The following is a 23,127-nucleotide window of genomic DNA, read 5'->3' as shown; positions in this document are numbered from 1 at the left end:
ATATACTTAACTTAAAAATCTTTGACAGGACCAGGAAAAGCACAGGCGTAAGATTTCAGTAATGCCAGTAACCTCATTTGTGGAAGTACAGGCAGCTTATTACCTTGAACGTATCCAATCTGCGGATTATATCGGGCAAACGCAGTAAGCACTCTGAAAAGTTTGGCCTGGCCCTCAATAGCCTCCGGACGGTCCCCCATCAGAGTGCGATGGGTCGGAAATGACCTTCCTATACAGACAAATATGAAACCATCAACTGAACTGCCAAAACATTGCAAACTCCAATACAAAATGTATTAATGTACAGTATATGTGGAAGTATAAATGGTGTAAAGTGTTTATGCAGCGCCCCCATGTGGTTTTTAGAATATTGGCCAAATTCAAACAAAAACATTATTTTAATCAACTCAAATAAAAGTATTCAAATTAACATTCAAATAAATGTATGGAAAATATCACAATTTCAGTGGCCATTCAAATGCACAACTCACGCAGGTCGAGGGCGATCTGTTTGAAGAGTGTCAGGTCAGCGCTGGGGAGATCTGATGCTTGTCCGCTGTTGATCTCGTTCTCTGTGTCCACTAGAGAGTCTATAGTAGGGATGATGCTGTACTCACTGACTCCAAGATCAACCAGAGGTTTACGGATCTCTGCCTGACATGCCTGAAGTAAACAATCGAAATGGGTTAAAACCAAGGGAAAACACCTGTAGTGCACCATACTTTAAGTTTGCACATTTATTGATGGGGTTGCACCTCATAATCAAAAGAGCTGGCAGCTCTGAGACTGTCGATATTCAGGAGGCATCTCCAAACTCGTCCACGGATCGCTGGAGGAATACCGATACGGATAAACCTCTCAATCTGAGATTGGGAAAAAGGAACGTGTTAAAAATGACTAAATACATAAAACTTTAATGTAAACCTTTTAAAATGCAGTGTTGGGCAAAATTCATAATTATAAAATAACAGAAAGTTAATTTAATAAATTCAACAGAAGAAGAACGTTTTACCATAAAACATAAATCATTCACTCTTACGTGAAGAATATTTTATAGTAGATGTATTTCTCTAAAAACAGTAGAGTTGATGTATACATTTATGTGAATTTAAATGGATTCTTAATTCTGCTTAAACCTTGGCAATTGTTATATACACCAGTCAAAAGTTTTTGAACAGTAAGATTTTTAATGTTTTTTTGCTCACCAAGCCTGCATTTATTTGATCCAAAATAAAAATTCTTGAAATATTTTTAAAATTTAAAATAGCTGTTATTTATGTGAATATATTTTAAAATGTAATTTATTCCTGTGATCAAAGCTACATTTTCAGCATCATTACTCCAGTCTTCAGTGCGACATGATCTTTCAGAAATCATTCTAATATGTGACCCTGGACCACAAAACCATAAGTGTAAATTTCTCAAAATGTATACATTATCTGAAAGCTGAATAAATAAGCTTTCTGTTGATGTATGGTTGAATCTGATGGTGCAAAAAAAATCAAAATACTGAGAAAATCTCCTTTAAAGTTGTCCAAATGAAGTTCTTAGCAATGCATATTACTATTAAAAATTAAGTTTTGATATATTTACGGTGGGAAATTTACAAAACACCTTCATGGAACATGATCTTTACTTAATATCCTACTGATTTTTGGAATAAAAGAAAAATTTATAAATTTGACCCATCCGATGTATTTTTGGCCGTTGCTACAAATATACCCGTGCAACATAAGACTGGTTTTGTGGTCCAGGGTCACATATGTTTGTTTGCTTTTTCCAGGATTCTTTAATGAATAGAAAGATCCAAAGACCAGAACTGATCTGAAATAAAAAGCTTTTGCAACATCATACACTATACCATTCAAAAGCTTGCAGTCAGTGTAAGTGTTTTCAACATAATAACAACAATGAATGGTTTTGTTTTGTTTTTTGAGCAGCAAATCAGAATATTAGAATGACTTCTGAAGGATCATGTGACGATGAAAATTCAGCTTTGAAATCAGAGGAATCAATTACATTTTGAAATATATTCAAATAGAAGCAGTTACTTTAAATAGTAAAAATACTTCAGAATTGTACTGTTTTTGGTGTACTCCGGATCAAATAAATGCAGAAGAAACCTCTTTAAAAAGACATTAAAAATCGTACTGTTCAAAAACTTGTGACTGTTAGTGTAACTTAGTTATAAAGAGAAACACGCACACCTGATTTCTGCAGATAAAACTGGATCCATTCCAGTAACTGAGAAATTCACACAGTTCCTTCACTTTAACTGGATTGGGCTGAGGATAACTGAGGAAAACACAGTTAAAGTGTTACTCGCCAAAAGATTATATATCGAGTTATTTATGAAAACGAAATGAGTTCTGAACTAGTATATTAGTAAACATCTACCTGTAGTCATGACATCTGTGTTGGAGTTTCTGGTCTCTTTTCTTACCGAGAGCAAAGCCGAATTCATCAAACCCTACAGAGCTGCTCCGTCGTGATGCGCTGCTCTTCCCGCTGCTCGAGCTGCTCGCGCTCCTCAACATGATTCTCAAACAGTCAGTTTGATTCCATTCTGAAGGCGCGTCCTTTCATCTGCTCACTGTACACTGTAACCGACACTTGAACTCAGCGCCAACTCCAACACAATGAAACTACTCTTCAAAATAAAAGTCTCGGCACTTTTCGTAAGCCACTTGCAAAAGCCTTAAAATAAATTAGATCAAATTTGACACATTGAAAAATATCTTAAAAAATAATATAATATGTATGAATGGAATTTGACCTAATTTCCTCTTGAGTCAGGATTGGTCAGCAGCTGAACTCTCTATATAATATAAAAAATGTAATATATGGGCCATTCTACAGAACTGGTGCAAACTCTTAGATGTTTACTAAGATCCTTCTATTATCTATTAAAACTCACAATAATGTTTAAAATATTAGTATTTATTATTATATTATATTATATTGTATTATACTATAATCTATAATATATTATATTATATTATATTATATTATATTAATAATAATTGAGCACCAAATTAACATTTAAGAATGATTTTATGTTACAATGAAAACTAGAGTAATGGCTTCTGTAAAATTCAGCTTTGCCATCAAAAGAATAAATTATATAATAATAAATCCTAATCTAATCATGACAAACTATACATCGTTGGAAAGGTCTAAGACTCCTAAATGGATATTTTACCATATTTTTGTGTTACGAATTATGTAGGAAAAGTAATAGGTTAATATATGTCAAGAGTGCAACTTAAGTTCTGACCTTTGTCACAAAAGACTTTCTTCGTTACCTTTTTCCCTATCACACTTTATATCATAAGAAATTATATATCAGTTCAAAACTTAAAATTTCAAAATTCATCCTTTGAAAGGCATTTTAAAATCAGACATTGCATTACCACGGAAAATGTACATGAAAATCATATTACAAAATGTTTTCATTCAGAAAAAATACTGATTTCTATTTTTTTTTAAATATGTAAATATACTTACATATAAATTTAAATACATACAAAAATGGTGTGTGTGTGTGTGTGTGTGTGTATATATATATATATATATATATATATATATGAAAAAATGAAAAATTGTACTTATTCCGAATTTTATAAAAATATATAAAGTATCAATTTAATTAAAATATTTTATATTTTAAAATATAATTTTATACTTGCGATCCAATGCTGATTTTTCAGCAGCCATTACTCCAGCCTTTAGTACTTTACTATTATTGGTGGTCGATATTATTTTTACTATGTTTATTATTGTCCGTGTTGACAAGTTGTGGAAACCACAATATATTTTTTTTCAGGTTGCTTTTCTCAAAAACAGCAGTTGTTTTTGTAACATTTTAAATTAGTGCTGTCAAATGATCAATCGCGATTAATCACATACAAAAGTTTTTGATTACATAATTTGCGTATAGTGTGTATATGTATAAATACACATATAATATATATATATATATATATATATATATATATATACACATATATAAAATATTTTCATATATTTATAAAACTATAAATATACATATATGCACACACACAAATACATTTTTTTTCTTATTTTAATTTTTATTTTATATAGACTTTTATTTTGGATGTGATTAATCGCAATTAACCAATTTGACAGCACTATTATATATACTCCTTTTTATATTTTAATCCTACTTTTAAAATTAACCTCAAATAATTTTAACTACTCCAGTCTTTTGTTGACCAGTAAATGCGACAGTGCTCTCACATGACATTTCATTGCATGCATCAAGTTTTCATTTAAAAAATAAATACAAGTGTTTTGCTTTTGCATTTAATCAAATAGTGCCAAAAAATTTCAAAGAATGCAGCTGATGTATCTTCCGTCCATTCAGTAGAGTACATTTTGGAAATCTAGTCAAGTAAGCAAGTTTTCTTTATTGCACAGAAAATGACGACTTCAACTCAAGCATAAAACACAGGAAAATGCAGTACAGAACATCAAAACAAACATCTGATCAAAAACAAGCACTTTCTTCTGAAAAGCAAGGAGAGGGCCGGTGTCCTTCAGTACCTAACAAAAAGGTAAACTGCTTTCAATACACTGATTTGTCATTTAAAAGTGACAATGAAGAGTGACCTAAATGCTTTTATAGAAACTCTGCACAGCATTGTTAAAGGAATAACCTTCTGTTGCAGAAACAGTGAGATTCCTGGAGTCACACAATAGATTCCTCAAGGACTTGTTCACTCTATGGATCTGAGCCAACAGTAGGGTGGGAGTGTCTGGAAACACCTGATGCATAGAAAATACATTAAACACAAGTAGGTATAAACAAACACATTCATACATAAAACTCACTTCTCTCGACTCTCCTTTCTTGAACTTGTCCATGTCATCTTCAAGGTTGAAACATAACTTCTCTCGCAGCTGCTCTAAAGCCTGCAATCCCATCCACAGAAGATCCTTTTCCCTCTCTAAGTCCTTCAGCTTCTTCACCTGCAAATAAAACTCATGCGCTTACATTTTTAAAATGTCACAATCAATATGGAGTTGGGTTTTTGCATGATTATCAATGACAATATTATTGTTGGGTTCCATGGCTGCCTCAAAGTTTTCACAATTGCTTTGTGCAGAGTAAACAAAATAAAAATAGACCACAATGTGTGTGTTAAGGAGCTGTGAACTGAATATTCCCCTCAGAGCTAGACAGGAATGTCATGATGAACTGTGATAGTTGACATCTGTGAATGAGAATAGCTGAAGTACATAAATTGCATGACTAAATTTATGCTTGTCGCATTTTTTTTTTAAAAACGTGAATGAGTCTAACACATACAGTACTTTCAGTTACAGTATATTTGAATCGCTTTAAAAGCACACCTAAGGAAAAAGAAAAACGCATTACAAATAAGAAAACATAAGGAAAAGCAAACTAACCCAGAGGAAGAACTGCAATGCATCCAGACTGGTAGGACTGTTCTTGAGAGGGACGATGACCACTGTGTAAGATGCCATTGGAGTTGCTATAAGCAAAGCTTTATATACGAGGAGACGAGAAGAGAAGCAGGGACAAGAAAGACTAGAATAGAATAGAATAGAATAACAGAGGCTGATGTTTTGCTGAAACCCCACCCTAGTGACAGAGAGACAGGTCAAAGTGTACAGTGTACAGTTTGCACAACTACTAATAAATGACAGAAGTCTCCACGAATGCAAACATTAAAAGTGTATTAAAATTACTCTCCACAATGAACAAATGCAAACGGGCATTGACCAATAACACGTAAAACTGCTTGAACATGAAACACTTATAAAGTTGTATCACAGATCAACTTAAACATTCAAAATGTAAATACAAAAAAATGTACTTTTAAAAAAACAGCTCAAACCGGTTAAATGATGATAGGTAATTAAATTTAGCAGCTGAACATTCAATCCTTTAAACACTTTTAATTGCCTTTTTCTTTAACAATGAACATTTTATCCTTCACATTATCTGCTGTCCACCCATCATTTGTCCTTCTCTCTGTCTGTGGCGTTCTCGTCGTTGAGTGGGTATGGGGTGAGGTCCAGGGTGAGCAGACTGCTAAACATGCATTCGTCAAACTGTAAAAGAAGTGGTGACAATGAGAAAGTTAAGATATGAACAGGATGAATCAAACACCCTCCAGAACTTGAAGAGGCTGTCAAATAATTTTTATAAACATTTCTAAACATGATGATATTTATGACATCAAAAAAGGACATGGACTAACTAGTCTCACTCATTTTACAGGGTCTCCCAAATTAAGTTTGTGTGATGAGATTGGTGCACGTATACCATTGAATAGACTCCAAGAAGTGCGTCTGCCCGGGAGTAGAACTCCTCCTTCAGCGAGATCACAATGATCTGGCAGCTCTCTCTGGACATCATCTGGAAAAATCCTGTAACCTGTATGAAAACAAATGTCTTTCCTTCATGACAGATAGGCAACATCAGAACACCACGTTTTGAAAAACTGATGCTCGTCTTACCTTGCCAATATTTGTGTTGTCCAGGGCAGCATCCACCTCATCCAGCACAATGAAAGGAGCAGGACGAAAGCTAAAAATTAAATGAAGGTGACTTTTACATGTTTCTCCCACAGCAAATACATGTCTGTTTATAGTCAGATATTACTTGAAGCAGAAGTCCACTTTCAAAACAAAGATTCACATATAATGTACTCACCCCCTTGTCATCCAAGATGTTCATGTCTTTCTTTCTTCAGTCGTAAAGAAATTATTTTTGAAGAAAACATTTCTGCATTTTTCTCTGTATAATTGACTGGTATGGTGATTTTGTACCTCCAAAAAGCAGTTTAAATGCGGCTTCAAACGATCTCAAATGCTGTTGTAAACTATCCCAGACGAGGAAGAAGGGTCTTGTCTAAGGAAATGATCGGTTATTTATAAAAAAAAAAAAAAAAAGACCCAGTCTTTGCAACATGAACATGCAAACAAGATCAAACACCCTTAACAAAAAGGTAAAACAGCGATATAGGATGATTTTGGATTTTGGATGTTTTTGACATACCCTGGCACAAACCAGAACAAAAACAGTCCAAGCAGAGTAAGACAAGACGAGCGTTTGGCATTAAAAAGTATATAAACTGTATTTTTTATTGTAATTTTACAGTTGTTCTGTACAAATAAAATAAAAAGACAAAAATATTAATATATTTATTGTAACATTCACACATAGTGTTCAAATTGGGATCTGTAATATTTTCTAATCTTTTAAAAGAAGTCTCTTTCGCTCAGCAAGGCTGCATTTATTTGTACATTTAAAAAAAAAAACAACAACAACACATGCCTGATTCAAGAAGGGGTCTTAAATAACCAAAGAATATTATTTTACTACCTTAGTAATTTTAAGTTAATTTGTGCTTTGTTGGTAGGCTATAATGTCTATTAGAATGTTAATAATGTTAATATTTTTTTCTTTGAAAAGCAAAACAAATCTGTATAAATCACATTTTGGGGGGGGGGGGGACAAAACACCACAAAAAAAAAAAAAAAAAAAAAAAAAAAAAAAAAAAAAAACACACACACGTTCGGTTTGGCGCATCCCTATAATGCATCATTCGAATTCGCAAAGACTCTGCATTTGTGCGCACTCACAATAACAAAACATTTGTCAACAAAAAAAGCAGTTGTAAAATAATAAAAGCAAACGGGATGCATTTTCTGCCATCTCGGTCTCTGAACTTGAACGTGTCAAGGGAGAAAAAAATAAATAAATAAAAAAATAAAGTTACCTGGAACTCGGTCTACACTTACAGACATGAAAATATATCTACAGAGAGTCAAATATCTACTTCCAATGAACCAATTCAAATGGAAAACAAATATTCTAAGATTATGTAATTCATATGAAACATGCGTACAGGCACATTCACTAGCCGCCTTGTCACAATTCTGTACTTTTGTTAAAGGCGGTATATAAATAAAGGTGACTTGACTAGCCTACTGCGGAGATGACGAGTCACAGACTTTATCTCTTAAGCCAAAAACAAAGAAAGCACTAGTTTATCAAGGAATTATTAAAATGCTAATGCAGCCTCCTCACCGGTCTTCCATGACACATTCATAATCATTACTTCTTCTGGTGTGCTGTAACAAGCTTCATGTGTGCGCTTGAGGGCTTATTGGGCTATGTACACAATTAAAAGGCTCATTATTATGATTTAAATGGTTTATTAATAAACATGCGATTAGTCAACTAATGCTTAAAATTAACAACTACTAGTCGACCAGAAAAATCTTTATTCTAGGGCAGCCCTACCTTTCAACTACAAATGCTCATTGTGCACCAGCTCTGCACTGTGCATGTGCGTCTTCAAGCAATGCATAATCATGTTGGAAAAGTCACACACAGCTAGTTCATCATCTGTGTACTTTGGTTAAAAAGGGTAAGGTATGAAAAACATTTTATTTTCTCCTCCACTTTCAAAATCATCTGACATCACTGTTTTACCCTTTTAAGGGCGTTTTCTTTGCACTTTCGCTTTGTAAACACAGTCTGTATTTCCACCCATGTCACACGTGCATGATTACATAATATGTGAGGTCAAGCTAGTGCAAGATGAGCATTTGTGGTCAGAAGTATATGAATTTGTATTTTTCTTAGAAAATGACCTTTCGTTTTGCTAGGTAAGACCCTTATTTCTTGGCTGGGATCATGTAGAGTCCCTTGAAGCTGCAATGAAACTGCAATTTGGACCTTCAACCTGTTGGCCCCCACTGAAGTCCACCATATGGAGAAAAATCCTGAAATGTTTTCGTCAAAAACCTTAATTTCTTTAAAACTGAAATAAGAAAGACATGAACATCTTGGCTGACATGGGAGAGAATAAATTATCAGGAAATTTTCATTCTGGAAGTGAACTTCTCCATTAACAAGAAGTAGGTCTGTAGTATTTCAAGTTGTTGTTGTCCACCTGTGAATGGCAAAGACCAAAGCGAGAGCGGCGATGACCTTCTCTCCTCCTGACAGGTTGTCCATTGCCATGAATCGTTTCCCAGGAGCCACACAGTTATAGTTGATGCCGTCCAGGTAGGGCTCATCTGGATTCTCAGCAGTGAGAATGGCCTGATAGACATGTTCATACAAAGTTTGATACAACAATACAACAAACAAGTTACTGAATGAGTAAGAGTCAAGTACTGACCTGAGCGCTGGCGTTCCTACAGAGTTTCTTGTAAATCTGGTCGATGACGACAGACACGTGTTCAAAGCACTTGCTGAAGAGATGGAAGCGTTTGGCCTTCACTTGCTCAAACTCCTGACTGCATTTCTTAGTGGCGTGTGTGCTGGTCTCAAATGCTGATCCACAGAAGGGTTTGCAATTATGGAAAAGTAAAATCAAACAAATATGATCAGTATATTGTGTCATGGATAGATGCATTACAACAACAAACTTGAGCCCAAACCAGGCAGTGGCGATTTCTTTAAGACTGCAAGGGAAGCTCAGCTTCCCCTATAATGTCACAAAATTAATGGTCAAATTATGTACTATTGTATTAACATTTTATTGACTAAAAATGCGTTAGAAAACGTTCATCTCAAAGACGAGTTCGTTCAGAATCAGTTAGATATAGCAGGTCGGCTGACTTGATTTTCTTCTCATACATTCCCGTAGCGTCACAGTGCATTTCCCCGTTGAAGCCCAGCGTCCATTGACTTCAATGCGGCTGCTTTGAACGTTTTTTTTCAGTGCTTTGAAACTAGACGGTCATTGGATAAACGCTGCGATTATGTCCCGCCCACGGACGCTCAGCGTCTCTGGGGGTGAATGAGGAGCAAATGAGGAGTGGGCTGGCCTGGACTCCGAGCTTCTGCGTGATGATTGGAGGGTCTGTTGAAAGATTGCATCTCCTTTTGACTGACAGCGATTTTGTACTATAAGGAATCGCTGAAGCTATTCGCGCTCAGTCCCATCGCGGATTTCTCAAGTTCAGTCGAAATAAAAACTGCTGCAACCTATTTCTTTATATTTGCTTGGCGAAATTGCTTGATTTTCATCATACATTTCACACAATTATACACCACATTCCTTGTTTCACTTTTACAGAGTTTAATATTTTTTTTAGATCGTTTAAGCAGCCTAGCTCTGCTGGCCACTGAGAGGACACTGGTCAAGTCACTGGAAAAGACGCCTAGTTGGTACGACAGGGTCACAGACCATTTTCTTGAAAAGGAACGTAGGGCAGATTTTACTTTTAAATAAATAGACAATTTTATGATGTAGGCCGAAAATGAGCTTCCCCTATTTGACAGACCAGTAGCCGCCACTGAAATCAGGGTTATTCACAATAAACGACCTGGATAACATGATTCATGATACGTGATCCGATGGAAGCATTTCGAAACAGTCAATCATGTTGCCATGCAATGGTTTTTAAAATCATTACAAGTGACTTCAAAATTTGAAAATGAATGGCTCTTTTAATTTGTTCTGGTTTTTGTTAGTGAATTGAAAAGTAGTAAAAAGTTTGAATCAATCAGAGCGGTTCCAGTTTAAATTACTAATTTAATTGATTTGGTTCATCTGTCTTCAGCCATGTTTACACAAAACTGTCACTACTACTGTTTTAGCTCTATAGCTTTGACATTAACTGAAATAGTCCACAAACAAAAAAAAAAAACAACAAAAAAAAAAAAAAAAAAAAAAAAAACAACAACAACAACAAAACAACAACAACAACAACAAAACACACACACACACACACACAACAACAACATGCATTTAGTTTTAACGTTTTATTAATTGCGAAAAAAAAAATTGCTTATAAAATATTAAGCACTAGTTTCATAGGTGCACTGACTTTCAATAATTCAAGGACTTTAAGTACCTCTTCAGGAATTTTGCTATTTTTAAGGGTTTTCCAGGCCTTAAAGGAGAAGTTCACTTCCAGAACAAAAATTTACAGATAATTCATGTTCATGTCTTCCTTTCTTCAGCCGTAAAAAATTATGTTTTTTTGAAGAAAACATTTCAGGATTTTTCTCCATATAGCGGACTTCAGTGGTGCCCTGAGTTTGAACTTCCAAAACGCAGTTTAAATGCGGATTCAAATGACCCTAAATGCAGTTGTAAACAATTCCACCCGAGTAAGAAGGGTCTTGTCTAACGAAACAATCAGATATTTTCATAAAAACAATACAATTTACACTGCCTGGACTCTGATTTTTTTCCGTTGACTGTTAGGATGTGTTGAAAAATTCCCATCCCATGTTCTCCCTCAACTCCAAAATCGTCCTATAAATCGCAGTTTTACTTTTTTTGTTAAAGGTGTTTGATCTTCTTTGCATGTTCACTTTGCAAGAACTGGGTCGGTATTTCTGCAGCGATGTAGGATGATTTTGAAATGATTTTTGAAGTTGAGGGAGAAAATACAATTGGAGTTGTAGTTTTTCTGCAAAGATATTTAACAAGAGATTTCTTTAACAACTACATCATGTTGACAACTACATATGTGGTGCACTTGGAATACACTTTTCTTTAACTAGAGGGTTAATAAAGAAAAAGTTGCTTGAATCATGTTGTAGTTACATTTTCATGTTATTTAATTAAAAATGGGTCGGTACTTCTGCAGCGATGTAGGATGATTTTAAAATGATTTTTGAAGTTGAGGGAGAAAATACGATTGGAGTTTTTCGACATACCCCAACTGTCTTGAACCAGAATACACAGTTCAGGGAGAACAGGACAAGATGAACATTTAAGATTTAAAAGTATCTAAATTGTATTTTTTTTTTTAATGAAAATAACAGATCCCTGTTATCTGTTAAGACCCTTCTTCCTTGGTTGGGATTGTTTGAAGCCGCATTTAAACTGCATTTTGGAAGTTCAAAATCGGGGCACCAAAGAAGTCCATTATATGGAGACAAAATCCTGAAATGTTTTCTTCAAAAAACACTGTCTTTATGGCTAATGAAAGAAAGACATGAACCTCTTGGATGACAAGGGGGTAAGTACATTATCTTTACATTTTTGTCCTGGAAGTGGACTTTTCCTTTAAATTTCAGAAAGTCAAATTAGAATTATAAGCACTTTAAGCACCTTGTACGAACCCCGATTGCAGTAGTGGTCAATACCCTGATATAAAAGTGTGTATTTGTTCCGTACCATCCATGACTTCCCGGAAGCTGTCCTTCACCTCTCTGATCTTTTCTAGAGCTTTCAGGTTGGGAGCTCTTGACATCATTATCATGGACTCCAGAGAGGAGACCCCCTCTTTGAGCTTCTCCAACTCAGCTTCCACTTCACTGTCTTCGGTGAGGTCCTACACACACACATAAAGTCAAAAACACTTCCACACCATAAGAATGACTGCTGTGAGTAACAGTTTTTACATCATGTTTTCACCTTAAGGCCACTGTCCAGTGTTGAATAATCAAACACCATTTGCGCCTCTCGTTCAAAAATGCCCCGAGTTGTGACGCTCTGAGACTCTGGGTCCAGCTGCAATAAAATTTGAGGAAACTTAACATGCAGAATAACAAAAACACATAATGGAATAATCTGTGCTATGTTGTTTTGAGTAGATTTGACCCTCTGTTTGCACCTGTATGTCACAGATGTCATCTAATGCTCCAGAGATCAGAGTCAACGGTAAGCCGTTGATCTTACAGGCCAGCAGCAGGTTGTGTTTGCTCAGTCTCAGGTGCTCTAGAGCCGCCTCTCTGCAGATCATTTCCTTCTGAAGCTTCACCAGCACCCTTCGGACAAACAAAGTAAAAGATAAATAAAACAAATCAAGTCAACAATGGTCTAAGCATTGTTTTACAGATCAATCATCATCATGCTCAGATGCCCACCTGGATCTCTCCTGGAAGCCTTTAAGAGTCTTGTCCAGCTCTGTTTTGGCATCTTTAACTAAATTTGCCTTTTTTGACAGCTGGTTATTCAGTTCGATGAGATTAGATTGCGTCTGCTCCACAGCTATCATAAGTCTATCTTCCACCTGGTGGAAATGTGGGAACAGAGAGCGGTACTTCAAATACTAGAAGTACAAAAAAACAACAGCAAAAACATGTCAGAACCATTTTTTATATCTATTATAATTAGGGCTGGGTGATTTTATCGATTCATTCGAATTGAATGTTTTGGCACGACTTCGTTCTTAGAATTCCAGGAATCCTGATTTTGAATAGAAGTATCACCAAACGTTAGAATTAGACACTTTGACAATTTGCCAATGATTACAGTAAACAGAAAAAAAACGATGCAACCGCATGTCAGTGCATGTGATTTACCCACTCACATGTGACGTGCTCATATCTCTAGACGCCATTCACACGGATTGTGCTTTTGTGTTGACAAAGATGTGAAGAGGGGAGTAAACTTTCAACCTGAGCGCAGTGTTTTTATAATGCAGTTTCATGCACGAGATGATGCAAGAGACACGAGCGCAATGGTCAAACGAGTCCATGTTTACATCAAAAAATAAATAAATAATGGAAATAAAAAAACCTGTGAAGAACTACTACTGTATGTCTGATATTTCATGTTTGCGTCATGATGACAGGCTCTAAGCTGCTGTTCATTGTTTTCACAGAACATTTATAGTTAATAATAGTCAGTTATACTTTCAGTCATTTTGAATTTGAATTGCGTTGACTTTTGAGATTTTTCTAAAGCATTTTCCTTGCATTATTTCTTAGCATATAATATATACACAAGACAAGTTTGTACAAGATGTAGTTGTAGTTTTTCTGCAAATATATTTAACAAGAGATTTCTTTAACATCTACATCATGGTGACAACTACACATGTGGTGCACTTGGAATACACTTTTCTTTAACTAGAGGGTTAATAAAGAAAAAGTAGCTTGAATCAGTTAAAAAAAAAAAAAAAAAAAAAAAAAAAAAGACCATTCTGAGAAAGAAAAAAAATAAATAAATGATTTTTATTTTTTTTTGCCATATTGACCAACCCTAGATGGACGATATGACCAAAATCATACAAGTATATTTATTTCTCGGTAACAATATATATTACTCGTGTGAATACTAGTCTAAATTTGGAAAAAAAAAAAAAAAAAAAAAAAAAAAAAAAAAAAAAAAGCTCACTGAATACAAGTAAACTGTCAGCGATTAACTAAGAATAAGAAACTAATTACAAGCAATGGGACACAGGGAATAAATAAATAAAAAAAAAAAAAAACAAACAAACAAACAAAACAAAAAACACTACAGTAGAACAAATAAATAAGAAACGCTACATACATTGTATAAAGCAGGTCACCAGACCCGGTCCTGGAGGGCCAGTGTTCCTGCAGAGTTTAGCTACAACCCTAATCAAACACACCTGAACCGGCTAATCAAGGTCTTACTAGGTATACTTGAAACTTCTAGGCAGGTGTGTTGAGGAAAGTTGGAGGTAAACTCTACCAGCCCTCCAGGAACAAGTTTGGTGACCCCTGGTATAAAGTCATCGAATGTATAAAAACTTATACTTCACTGTGTAAATTACATGTATATAGTAGTCAACATTTAAAGTGGATCAAATACTCTCAAAGTTGTCCTAAAATCAAAACAATACCCGTTCATGTCTTAGGACAACTTTGATTAACTTTTTTGATCCACTTCAAATGTTGACTACTGTGTTTCTTCTTACTGAAGTTACAAAAATGGTTTAGTCAAGAGCCGTGAGAGATTTTCACTCTTTTGTTGTTTGTTTACCATGAATTACAGACAGCAGGAATATTAGACAACTGTCACTTTAAGAGCTGCCCTGAGCCAATATACTGTTAAACGAGTTTTCTTTCTCAGCTGTTTGCTTTCACTTACTACCTAATTTACTGCATTTATGAGGATACTTGCAAAGACGGGCATTTTAACACATATGAGTGTGTGTATTTATTGTTCAAGGCCTATAAAGTTACAACAATTACTCTAATACTCCCACAATCTGAGCTTCGTCTTCACGTGTGTGCACGTCTTTAAAAGCGATCTCTCAGATAGTGCACAGACATAGCAAAATGAGTTCACTTTCACTGCTGGCTGAATTTTAATGGCTTAAAATCACTTGTTTTTAAACCGCAATGCTTAAAAATGTGTGCAAACAATACTTTTTTGTGACCACGTAGCACAGCAACATCACATGAGCGTGTGACTGTGATAGAGACGATTATTATCGTCATTATTATCCAACAATTTTCATAATTTCTTGTTTTGTTTTTTTTTTTCCCCTCTGAAAATAAAGATATAAAGTGAAACAAGCGAGTTTGCCTCTTTCAAGCTGATAACAACGTTCTCCTCTTTTTCCATGGTCTCTTCTATCTTCTTCATCTGTTTGACAAGTTTCTCCAACTGAGCCTGTTCATACTCCATCTGGGTACTTAGACGGGTATGCTGGGACTCAAACTGCAGGCTGGACAATCAAGAGATTTATTAAACTAGAATTATATTTCATGCTATATTGTATATATGCATAATATGGGCAGGCTCTATTTGTGCAGGTCTTACCGCTTCTTCTCAATCTCCTGCTGCATTCGGAGATAATCCTGCTCGTACTCACGGATGTTAGCCACACCAATCTCTGCGCAGAAGTCCGCAAACACCAAATCGTCAATCTAAGATGAAAGAAAGAAACAGAACTATGGAGTATGGAGGAATCAATGTTTGCACTTACAAATGTGACCCACAAAACATGGGGTAGTAGCATGGGTATATTTGTAGCAATAGCCAAAAATACATTGTATGGGTCAAAACTATCAATTTTTCTTTCATGCCAAAAATCATGTCACATGATAAATATATCAAAACAATTTCTGATTAGTAATATGCATCGCTAAAAACTTCATTTGGACAACTTTAAAGGCGATTTTCTCAATATTTTGATTTCTTTGAACCCTCAAATTTCAATTTTCAAACAGATGCATCTCGGCCAAATATTGTCCTAGCCTAACAAACCATACATCAATGCAATGGAAAGCTTATTTATTCAGCTTTATTTATCAGCTTCAGATGATGTATAAATCTCATTTTTCAAAAAAAAAAACAAACAAAAAAAACAAACAAACACAAAACACACACACAACTCTTATGACTGGTTTTGTAGTCCAGATTTACAAATATGAATTCGCAGCCAAGAATATTTTTTCCAGAGCAGTCCATAATGAGTAAATACACTTATTCACAGACCAATATATTAGTCAGAAACTGATTGGCTCAAGGCTGCACTTGACCCAAAAAAAAAAAAAAATAAATAAAATAAAAAAAAAAAAAAAAAAAAAAAATACACCATACTGATTGCTCACTGAAAGTCTTTTCCAGCTCTTGAAAACAACTCTAAAACTACTTGATATTTCCAGGTTTCCAACACTGCAAGAGAATGTTACACTTAAATCAAATGACCTGATTAATTTGGTCTCTGACGGCCTTCATCTCATTATCCTTTAGTTCTACACTCTCAGTCTGTATCTCAATCTGGGCCTCGAGGTTGGAAAGCTCACTCCTGAGTTTGGAAATCTCCTAAAGTTCACAAACACATGTAAGACTTTTATAAGAGTACCAGAGTTGTTTAAAAGTCATGAAAAGAAAATACAGAGAGAGAAAGAGTATGTGACTTGCAGTCTGACAAGCTGGGATGCTCTTCTTGCGTATGGATTCCAATTCTGAGTTGGAGTATTTGAGGCGAGTCTGGTTTCCCTGAGACTGAGCCCTAATCTGCTTTAAATCCTCCTCTTTGCGCTTCAGCTTCATCAAAGCCTGCACATAAATCAACAACATTAGCATACATTTTATAACAAAGTGAAAGCTCTAAATGCATTCCATACTAATGAGAATTTTTATATTAAATCTCATTGGTCCAAAATCCTGTTCCACACAGCTGCATAATAAACATCAAACATATGCTAACAGGCATATGAAAATAAATACATTTACATTTTTTCACTGCTTATCTGCTGTCACACATTTCTAGTAGTAATCCAAAACACTTACACGCAACTCGGACGACAACTTATCTTTCTCCTCTTTCAGTTTGTTCATATCCTTCTCCTCCCAGCGTCGAGCTTTACTGCGCAGGTCTGACGTGCCTCCTGAAATCACCCCAGACTTGCGAAACAAGGTGCCGTCAAGAGCCACCGTCTAAACAAAACATTTCACAAGTGCCACGTCTTAAGTTTAGGATTAACGTGATTGGCATTGCATTTGTGATCCTGGACCATAAAACCAGTCATAAGGGTCAATTGTTTGAAACTGAGATTTATACATCATCTGAAAGTTGAATAAATAAGCTTTCCACTGATGTGGGACAATATTTGTCTGAGATACAACTATTTGAAAATCTGGAATCTGAGGGTGCAAAAAAAATAAAATAAAAATAAATAAACAAAAATAAAATAAAAATATTGAGAAAAAAAAATGCCTTTGAAGTTGTCCAAATGAAGTTCTTAGCAATGCATATTACTAATCAAAAATTAAGTTTTGATATATTAACGTTGAAAATTTACAAAATATGTTCATGGAACCTGATCTTTACTTTATAGCGTAATGATTTCGGTATAAAAGAAAAATCAATAATTTTGACCAATACAATGTATTGTGGGCTATTGCTACAAATTCACTGATTGGTTTTTGTGGTCCAGGGTCACATATGATGGTGATCTGGCCGCATACAGATGCATGCACTCACCTGAAGGCGCTCAGGGCCATCGAAGGCAATCCGACGAGCATCTTTTATAGTTTCGCAAACTAAAGAGTTCCCGCACACATACTGGATCACCCTCTTAAGCTGAGGGGCATTTTGAGCGCACTGAACCACATCTACTACCATCTTGGCTCCTTGCACTTCCCTTAGACGCTCATTCAGAGGCCGCACCTGATGCAAGTACAAGGAAAGAACACTCTTTGCTACTGGAACCATATATAAAGACTACTTCAAATTAAAAGGAACACTTCACTTTTTTTTGAAAATAGGCTCATTGTCCAACTCCCCTAGACTTAAAGAGTTGAGTTTTACCGTTTTCGAATCCATTCAGCCAATCTCTGGGTCTGGCGGACCCTAGCATTTTTAGCATAGATCATTGAATCTGATTAGACCGATAGCATCTCGCTCAAATATGACCATATATAATGATGACATTTTTACTATTTAAAACTTCACTCTTTTGTAGAGTTGTCAAAAGGTACCGAGTTCAGTACTGAAGTTTTAAAAATGTCCATTTCCCGCTCACATTTGAGCGCTGTTGAGCAGATTTTTTTAAACATCGCTGATTGGCTAATACATCTGCATATAGATGGATCTGCTGACAGACACAGCTTTCAAATGCTTCCGTTGTGCTTATGTGTGAGCGCTCCGTGAGGAGCGTGAAGCGCTTATCATTGTAGCCAATCACAGTCATGTTGAGCGCGTGAACACTATGGCCAATCAGCGATGTTTAAAAATCGGCTCAACAGCGCTCAAATGTGAGCAGGAATTGACATTTTAAAAAATTCAGTACTGAAAGTACTGAACCCGGTACCTTTTGACAACTCTACTCTTCTGTACTCTTCTGATGCTTACAATCTAATCGGACTCACTGATCTGTGCTAAGCTATGCTAAAAGTGCTACTGCCAGACCCGGACCCCCATTTTCAAAAAAAGTGGCGTGTTCCTTTAAGCAAATAAAAATAAATGCATAATTATTCACTTCTGACTGATCACTTACATCTATATAGTCAATAGGCAGGAATGTCTCTGGTTCAGCTCTTTCTTCTTTCAGAAATCGGATGCAGTCATGAGCCACTTTCGCAGATGTCACAACAATAGCGTTCATGTTTTTGCCAAACACCTTGGTGACAGCGACCTGGTATTTCCTGTGAATGGGCTGGCACAAATCCACTAGACGGCCATACTGAAAAGAGTCAAGAACTGAATTAGAAGAATTATGCCGCTTAATATTTTTGTGGAAACCGTGAAACGTTTATTTCAGGATACTTTGATAAATAGAACGTCTTAGCAGAATAGCATGTATGTGAAATAGAAACTTTGTCACATTATAAATGTCAAACAACAGATGCTTCACTGGCATTGGAGGGGTGTGTAAATTGATTGTTACAGTACCACTCCATCAGGATAGAGTCTCCTGAGGCTTTCCAGGACCTCATCTCGTCTCTGCTGACGTCGGTTCTCTTGGCTGTCAAGACGAGCGTTCTGCAGCTCGGTCAGCACCTGGGTGAGCTCCATGTTCACCTGCTCCATTCGCACAAAGCCTCTCGACAGCTCCTCTGCCAGCAGCTCTTCCTGTTGACGCTGCTCCTCAAGAGCGTTCCTTAAAAATAAAATAAATAAATGAGACTCAAACAGCTCTACTGACTCATGTTAATCAATTAAAGAGGGGAGGGGCAAATCAGTTACTCCAATATGTCAATTAAAGGTGACATCATGAAAATTTGACTTTTTCCATGTTTAAGTGCTCTAATCAAGTCCCTTGTGCATCTACCAACCCAGAAAACATGAAAAACAACAACAACCCAGTTTTTTTTTTTTTGCCAAGTCTTTCTCTGCAAGCTTGTGAAAAAACAAGCTGCTCAGATTTTTCTCCCCCTTGATGTAAATCTTATTATAATATTACTGCCCCCTACTCTGCACGTTTCCACCCAAGGCACTGGAAGCGACAATGGTATACCAGTGTGTTTTTACACAGGTGTGTTTTATAAACTTGTGTGTATTTGACAGTTTATAAGTGCAAAAAACATGAAAGAGAACTTCGTTTAGTACTCGCATCCTGTGTGACAGCCGCTTTCTGTGCATGTGCTTCAAATGTTTCACGTGATTTCAGCACGACAGACACGATAATCATAACCAAACAGATTTTATGGCAGAATATCTGAGGTATGAGCTGTAAAAACAGCTCTATTCTGGAAAAGGGAGCAGGGAGCAGTAGTTCATTTGCATTTAAAGAGACATGCATGAAACAAGTGCATTTCTGCTTCCACTCAGAATAGGCTTTTTTATAATTATATAATAAACTATCTACAAGGTATTTTGAGCTGAAACATCAGAGACATTCCTACACCTTGTATAAAGTGGCATAATGGGTCTCTTTTAAAACAAAACAAAAACACTATCATACTGCTACAAGGTCTAAAACTCCAGCTCTTATTAATGCTAAGGTATGTGAGATTGTCAAACCTAGTAGTGTTGGCAAATTCCTCCAGCTTCTCTGCCCTTCTGCTGAAATCTTCCAGCCGAGTTTGACTGTGTTTAATATTTGCCTGCAAACAACCATTTATTACCTTTTTTGGCATTTTTTGTGTAGCGTATGTTTTATGCATCTTCATGAGGTTGCAAAAAGACAGAAGCCTACCTGTATCTCGCTTTTCCTCCTCAGGTCAAACTGGAGCTTCTCACGGTCTGCTTTTACCTCCCAGTGTAGCTTCTCTGCAGTTTGGTTTAAAACGGCTCCCTTTTTTCTGGCCAGCTCTTTGAGTTCCTTATACCGCTCCATCTGCATCAAGACAAACTGTTTAACATGCATATAAAAGATCTAAAACTTCACATTTAAACAATTTCTGCTCTGTTGATACAGTCAAGACCCTGTCGGTGAAATAAAATATTAACCAGTAACATCACTTTTTATTTCATTTATTATTTTCCCACTGCAATTATATTGCCAGAAAGATTGTGTTTCTAAAACACCCATTTTAACCTGGCTCTCCTCTAGCTGCACTCCAGCTCCTCTTTGAGCCGCTTCCTCCTCCATCTGTCTCTCAGAAGCCTTCCAAGCCCTCTCCAGTTCAACCAGCTCGCTCCTTAGCTCATCTAGCTCCTGCTCCTTCCTGGCCTGTTGACTTCGGTTCTTCTGCAGAGAACGGTGTGCCTCCTCCACTTTTTGTTCGTGGTGGGAGGTGTTCACTTTAGCTTTGATGTACTGAGGCCTCTGCTGATTGAGAATCTGCTCTTGAGATCTGAAAGATTTTTATACATGTATATATTTAATATAATTTTTCATCAAAGACATTGGCAGTCAAAATGCATTGCCAGTGACCCAACCTGATCTCCTTCTCCAGCTGCTGATGTTCTCTGTTCAGCCGCCCATGTTCTTTCTTCTGAGCCTTCATAGTTTGTTCCCAGTCGTCGAGGCTGTTCTTCTGCTGCGCTGCAGCATCCTGCATTTCCCTCAGCGAGTCTGACTGTGTGTCTATCTTTTTCTCATTGTGGAAGAGTTGAAAGAGAGTCAGCTGGAGTTTGCTTTCACTGTGTTCATCCACTAGCGCCTGATATTTTTCGGCCTGACAGGATCAAGACAAATACATTAAGAGTATGTAAACATTTTGACATCACATCTGACAGTTCTTTAGATTAATACCTCAGTCTTATCTTTAAAGACTTGTTTCTTCTCAGCTGTAGCTGCTTTCTTCCTGTTAAAGTGGAACTGGGTGTCCTCTTTGGCTTTCTGCAGGGCCGCCAGCTTGGCGTCGTACTCTGCGCTCAGCTCTCCAGAGCTGCTGATTCGTTCAAACATCTTTGTTCGCTCTTTGGAATTCATCATGGCAATGGTCTCCACAGCACCCTGATGATCAGTGTATGAATAAAAGTTATTCTTATCTTTTATCATAGAGGCTGATAACCAACAACTGTTGACCGCTGAAGCACCTGATACACCAGACAATTCTTTGCTTTCACCACAATGCCAATCTTCTCCAGCTGTCCAGTGTACTTCGCTAATGTGACCGGTGTACCATTCACACGATACTCAGACGAATCCCCTGTAAAACGTGAATCATACCAACAAAAAAATAAATGTTTAAACTTGTTTTATATTTGTATTTTACCTGAACTCAAAATCACACTCACCTGAAATGCGCCTGCTGAAGACAATTTCTTCATTATTGTCTCCACAGTAGATCATGCTCACGCTGGCGAAGGTGGACATGGGTTTGCCAATGTGGGCACCATGTATGAGATCTCTGGTGTGTTTGACACGAAGATTTACAGCTCTCTCTCCCATAACAAATCCAAGAGCATCCATGACATTAGATTTGCCTTGCGAGGGGGAAAAAAACAAGAATCAATGATAGTAATCAATACTGATGATGCCTCATAAACATTACATGCACCATTTATTTTACTGCTATTATACTTAAAGAATAGTACTGCGGTGGTACTGTGGTACACTGATGGTATGAAAAGATGCCAATGTATTTATATGCCATACTTACTACACTTTACTAGACTAGTATACAATACAAAACATAACACTAACGTTACATATATCAATAATTCTGCATGTTAGATGTCTGATATTTTTTAAAAACGTATTTAGTCCGTAAAATGACACGTTTTGGCGCCATTAATGTTCTTAATATTAACTTAAATCCCTTTAAGAGCCTAATGATATTAGATTTGCCTAAATCTATACAAAATAATGACGTAAGAAACGTAAAATACGATTAATAGACAGATAACTATAAATAGCTATAACAGATAACTAACAATATCTAACGTTAAGAAATGTTAAACATATTGGGAGATATTTCTTCAAAACCGTGTGTAGCACGTTTATTTGTCAAAATTACGCTAACTATATACAGTAGCGAATGGTTTTATAAGATTAGCCACGCAAATTAGCTTAATTACCAACTTACCTGATCCATTAGGGCCAATTATGCAATTAAACCTTTTAAATGGACCGATGGTCTGTTTTCCTCGCCAGGACTTGAAATTTTCGACGTCTAACTGTTTTAAGAAACCCATGTTTCATTTGTGGATGAGCTAGATAACTGATTTACTCAAAGAAAGTTCCTGACAGAAAAAAGGTGGCGGCGGGAAAACTGCGTCATACGGCAGAATCTGCCGATTCGAATATCGCCTCAAATAAAAATAAAGTTTAGAAGTTTATATGCACTTAATTCTAACAAAAATAAAATTGTATTATATGTATCAAGTAAAAATATCATAAATATACATCTAGAATTAACTTAGAATAGAATTTAAAGTTTTTTAATAAATAATTCATAAATGTATATAAAGGCCTATTCTGAAGTATTTCTCATATACCAAACTACTATCTTGATAGAATAAGAGCATTTATTCAAAAAGAAATCATAAATACGTTTTTGATTTAAAACATGCAATTAAAAATATATATTTTTAAAACTGAGGAAAAAC

General features: G+C 36.0%; 2 protein-coding genes across 4 annotated transcripts in view; both read right to left on the bottom strand.

Moving 5' to 3' along the window:
* si:ch211-266k8.4 (TBC1 domain family member 9B) overlaps positions 1-2,655 on the bottom strand; it is a 57,599-nt gene extending 54,944 nt beyond the window's left edge. Inside the window, exons 1-5 of the mRNA XM_051099915.1 lie at positions 2,398-2,655; positions 2,208-2,295; positions 756-863; positions 492-663; positions 104-229 (exon numbers count right to left, since the gene is read on the bottom strand). Coding sequence (XP_050955872.1) covers positions 104-229; positions 492-663; positions 756-863; positions 2,208-2,295; positions 2,398-2,537 — 634 coding nt within the window. The 5' untranslated portion in view covers positions 2,538-2,655. The remainder of the gene's footprint in view (positions 1-103; positions 230-491; positions 664-755; positions 864-2,207; positions 2,296-2,397) is intronic.
* Positions 2,656-4,410: 1,755 nt separating this feature from the next.
* On the bottom strand, positions 4,411-22,795 carry smc1b (structural maintenance of chromosomes 1B). 3 transcript variants are annotated; one of them, XM_051099911.1, is made up of 28 exons: positions 22,605-22,795; positions 21,814-22,002; positions 21,613-21,725; positions 21,326-21,529; positions 21,010-21,248; positions 20,666-20,924; positions 20,324-20,464; positions 20,149-20,231; positions 19,078-19,285; positions 18,683-18,868; positions 17,668-17,853; positions 16,974-17,120; positions 16,602-16,739; positions 16,386-16,502; positions 15,495-15,601; positions 15,258-15,399; positions 12,842-12,987; positions 12,589-12,742; positions 12,390-12,485; positions 12,150-12,306; positions 9,189-9,343; positions 8,958-9,109; positions 6,511-6,580; positions 6,317-6,427; positions 5,434-6,102; positions 4,855-4,992; positions 4,680-4,788; positions 4,411-4,566 (listed from the first exon to the last, which is right to left on the bottom strand). In XM_051099911.1, exons 1-25 carry the CDS (start codon positions 22,711-22,713, stop codon positions 6,007-6,009), a joined length of 3,705 nt encoding a protein of 1,234 aa, XP_050955868.1. In that variant the 5' UTR covers positions 22,714-22,795; the 3' UTR covers positions 4,411-4,566; positions 4,680-4,788; positions 4,855-4,992; positions 5,434-6,006. The 3 variants fall into 3 exon arrangements, with proteins under 3 accessions (XP_050955868.1, XP_050955871.1, XP_050955870.1); XM_051099914.1 differs by lacking the exon at positions 22,605-22,795 and adding an exon at positions 22,179-22,442; XM_051099913.1 differs by lacking the exon at positions 22,605-22,795 and adding an exon at positions 22,100-22,193.
* Positions 22,796-23,127: the final 332 nt, after the last annotated feature.

The sequence above is a fragment of the Labeo rohita genome, chromosome 25, assembly GCF_022985175.1.
Source record: "Labeo rohita strain BAU-BD-2019 chromosome 25, IGBB_LRoh.1.0, whole genome shotgun sequence".
Lineage (NCBI taxonomy): Eukaryota > Metazoa > Chordata > Actinopteri > Cypriniformes > Cyprinidae > Labeo > Labeo rohita.
The sequence above is the reverse complement of the archived record's forward strand: the minus strand, read 5'-3'. Positions and strand labels throughout refer to the sequence as shown.

Bases quoted from the DNA above. Each gene is read 5' to 3' on its own strand.
- smc1b (XM_051099911.1), bottom strand. From the start codon at position 22,713: ATGGGTTTCTTAAAACAGTTAGACGTCGAAAATTTCAAGTCCTGGCGA. The intron at 21,530-21,612 runs GTGCTTCAGCGG...ACTGATCATCAG, and splicing joins AGAATTGTCTGGTGTATCAG to GGTGCTGTGGAGACCATTGC. The intron at 17,854-18,682 runs GTAAGTGATCAG...TACTTGCATCAG, and splicing joins TGCCTATTGACTATATAGAT to GTGCGGCCTCTGAATGAGCG.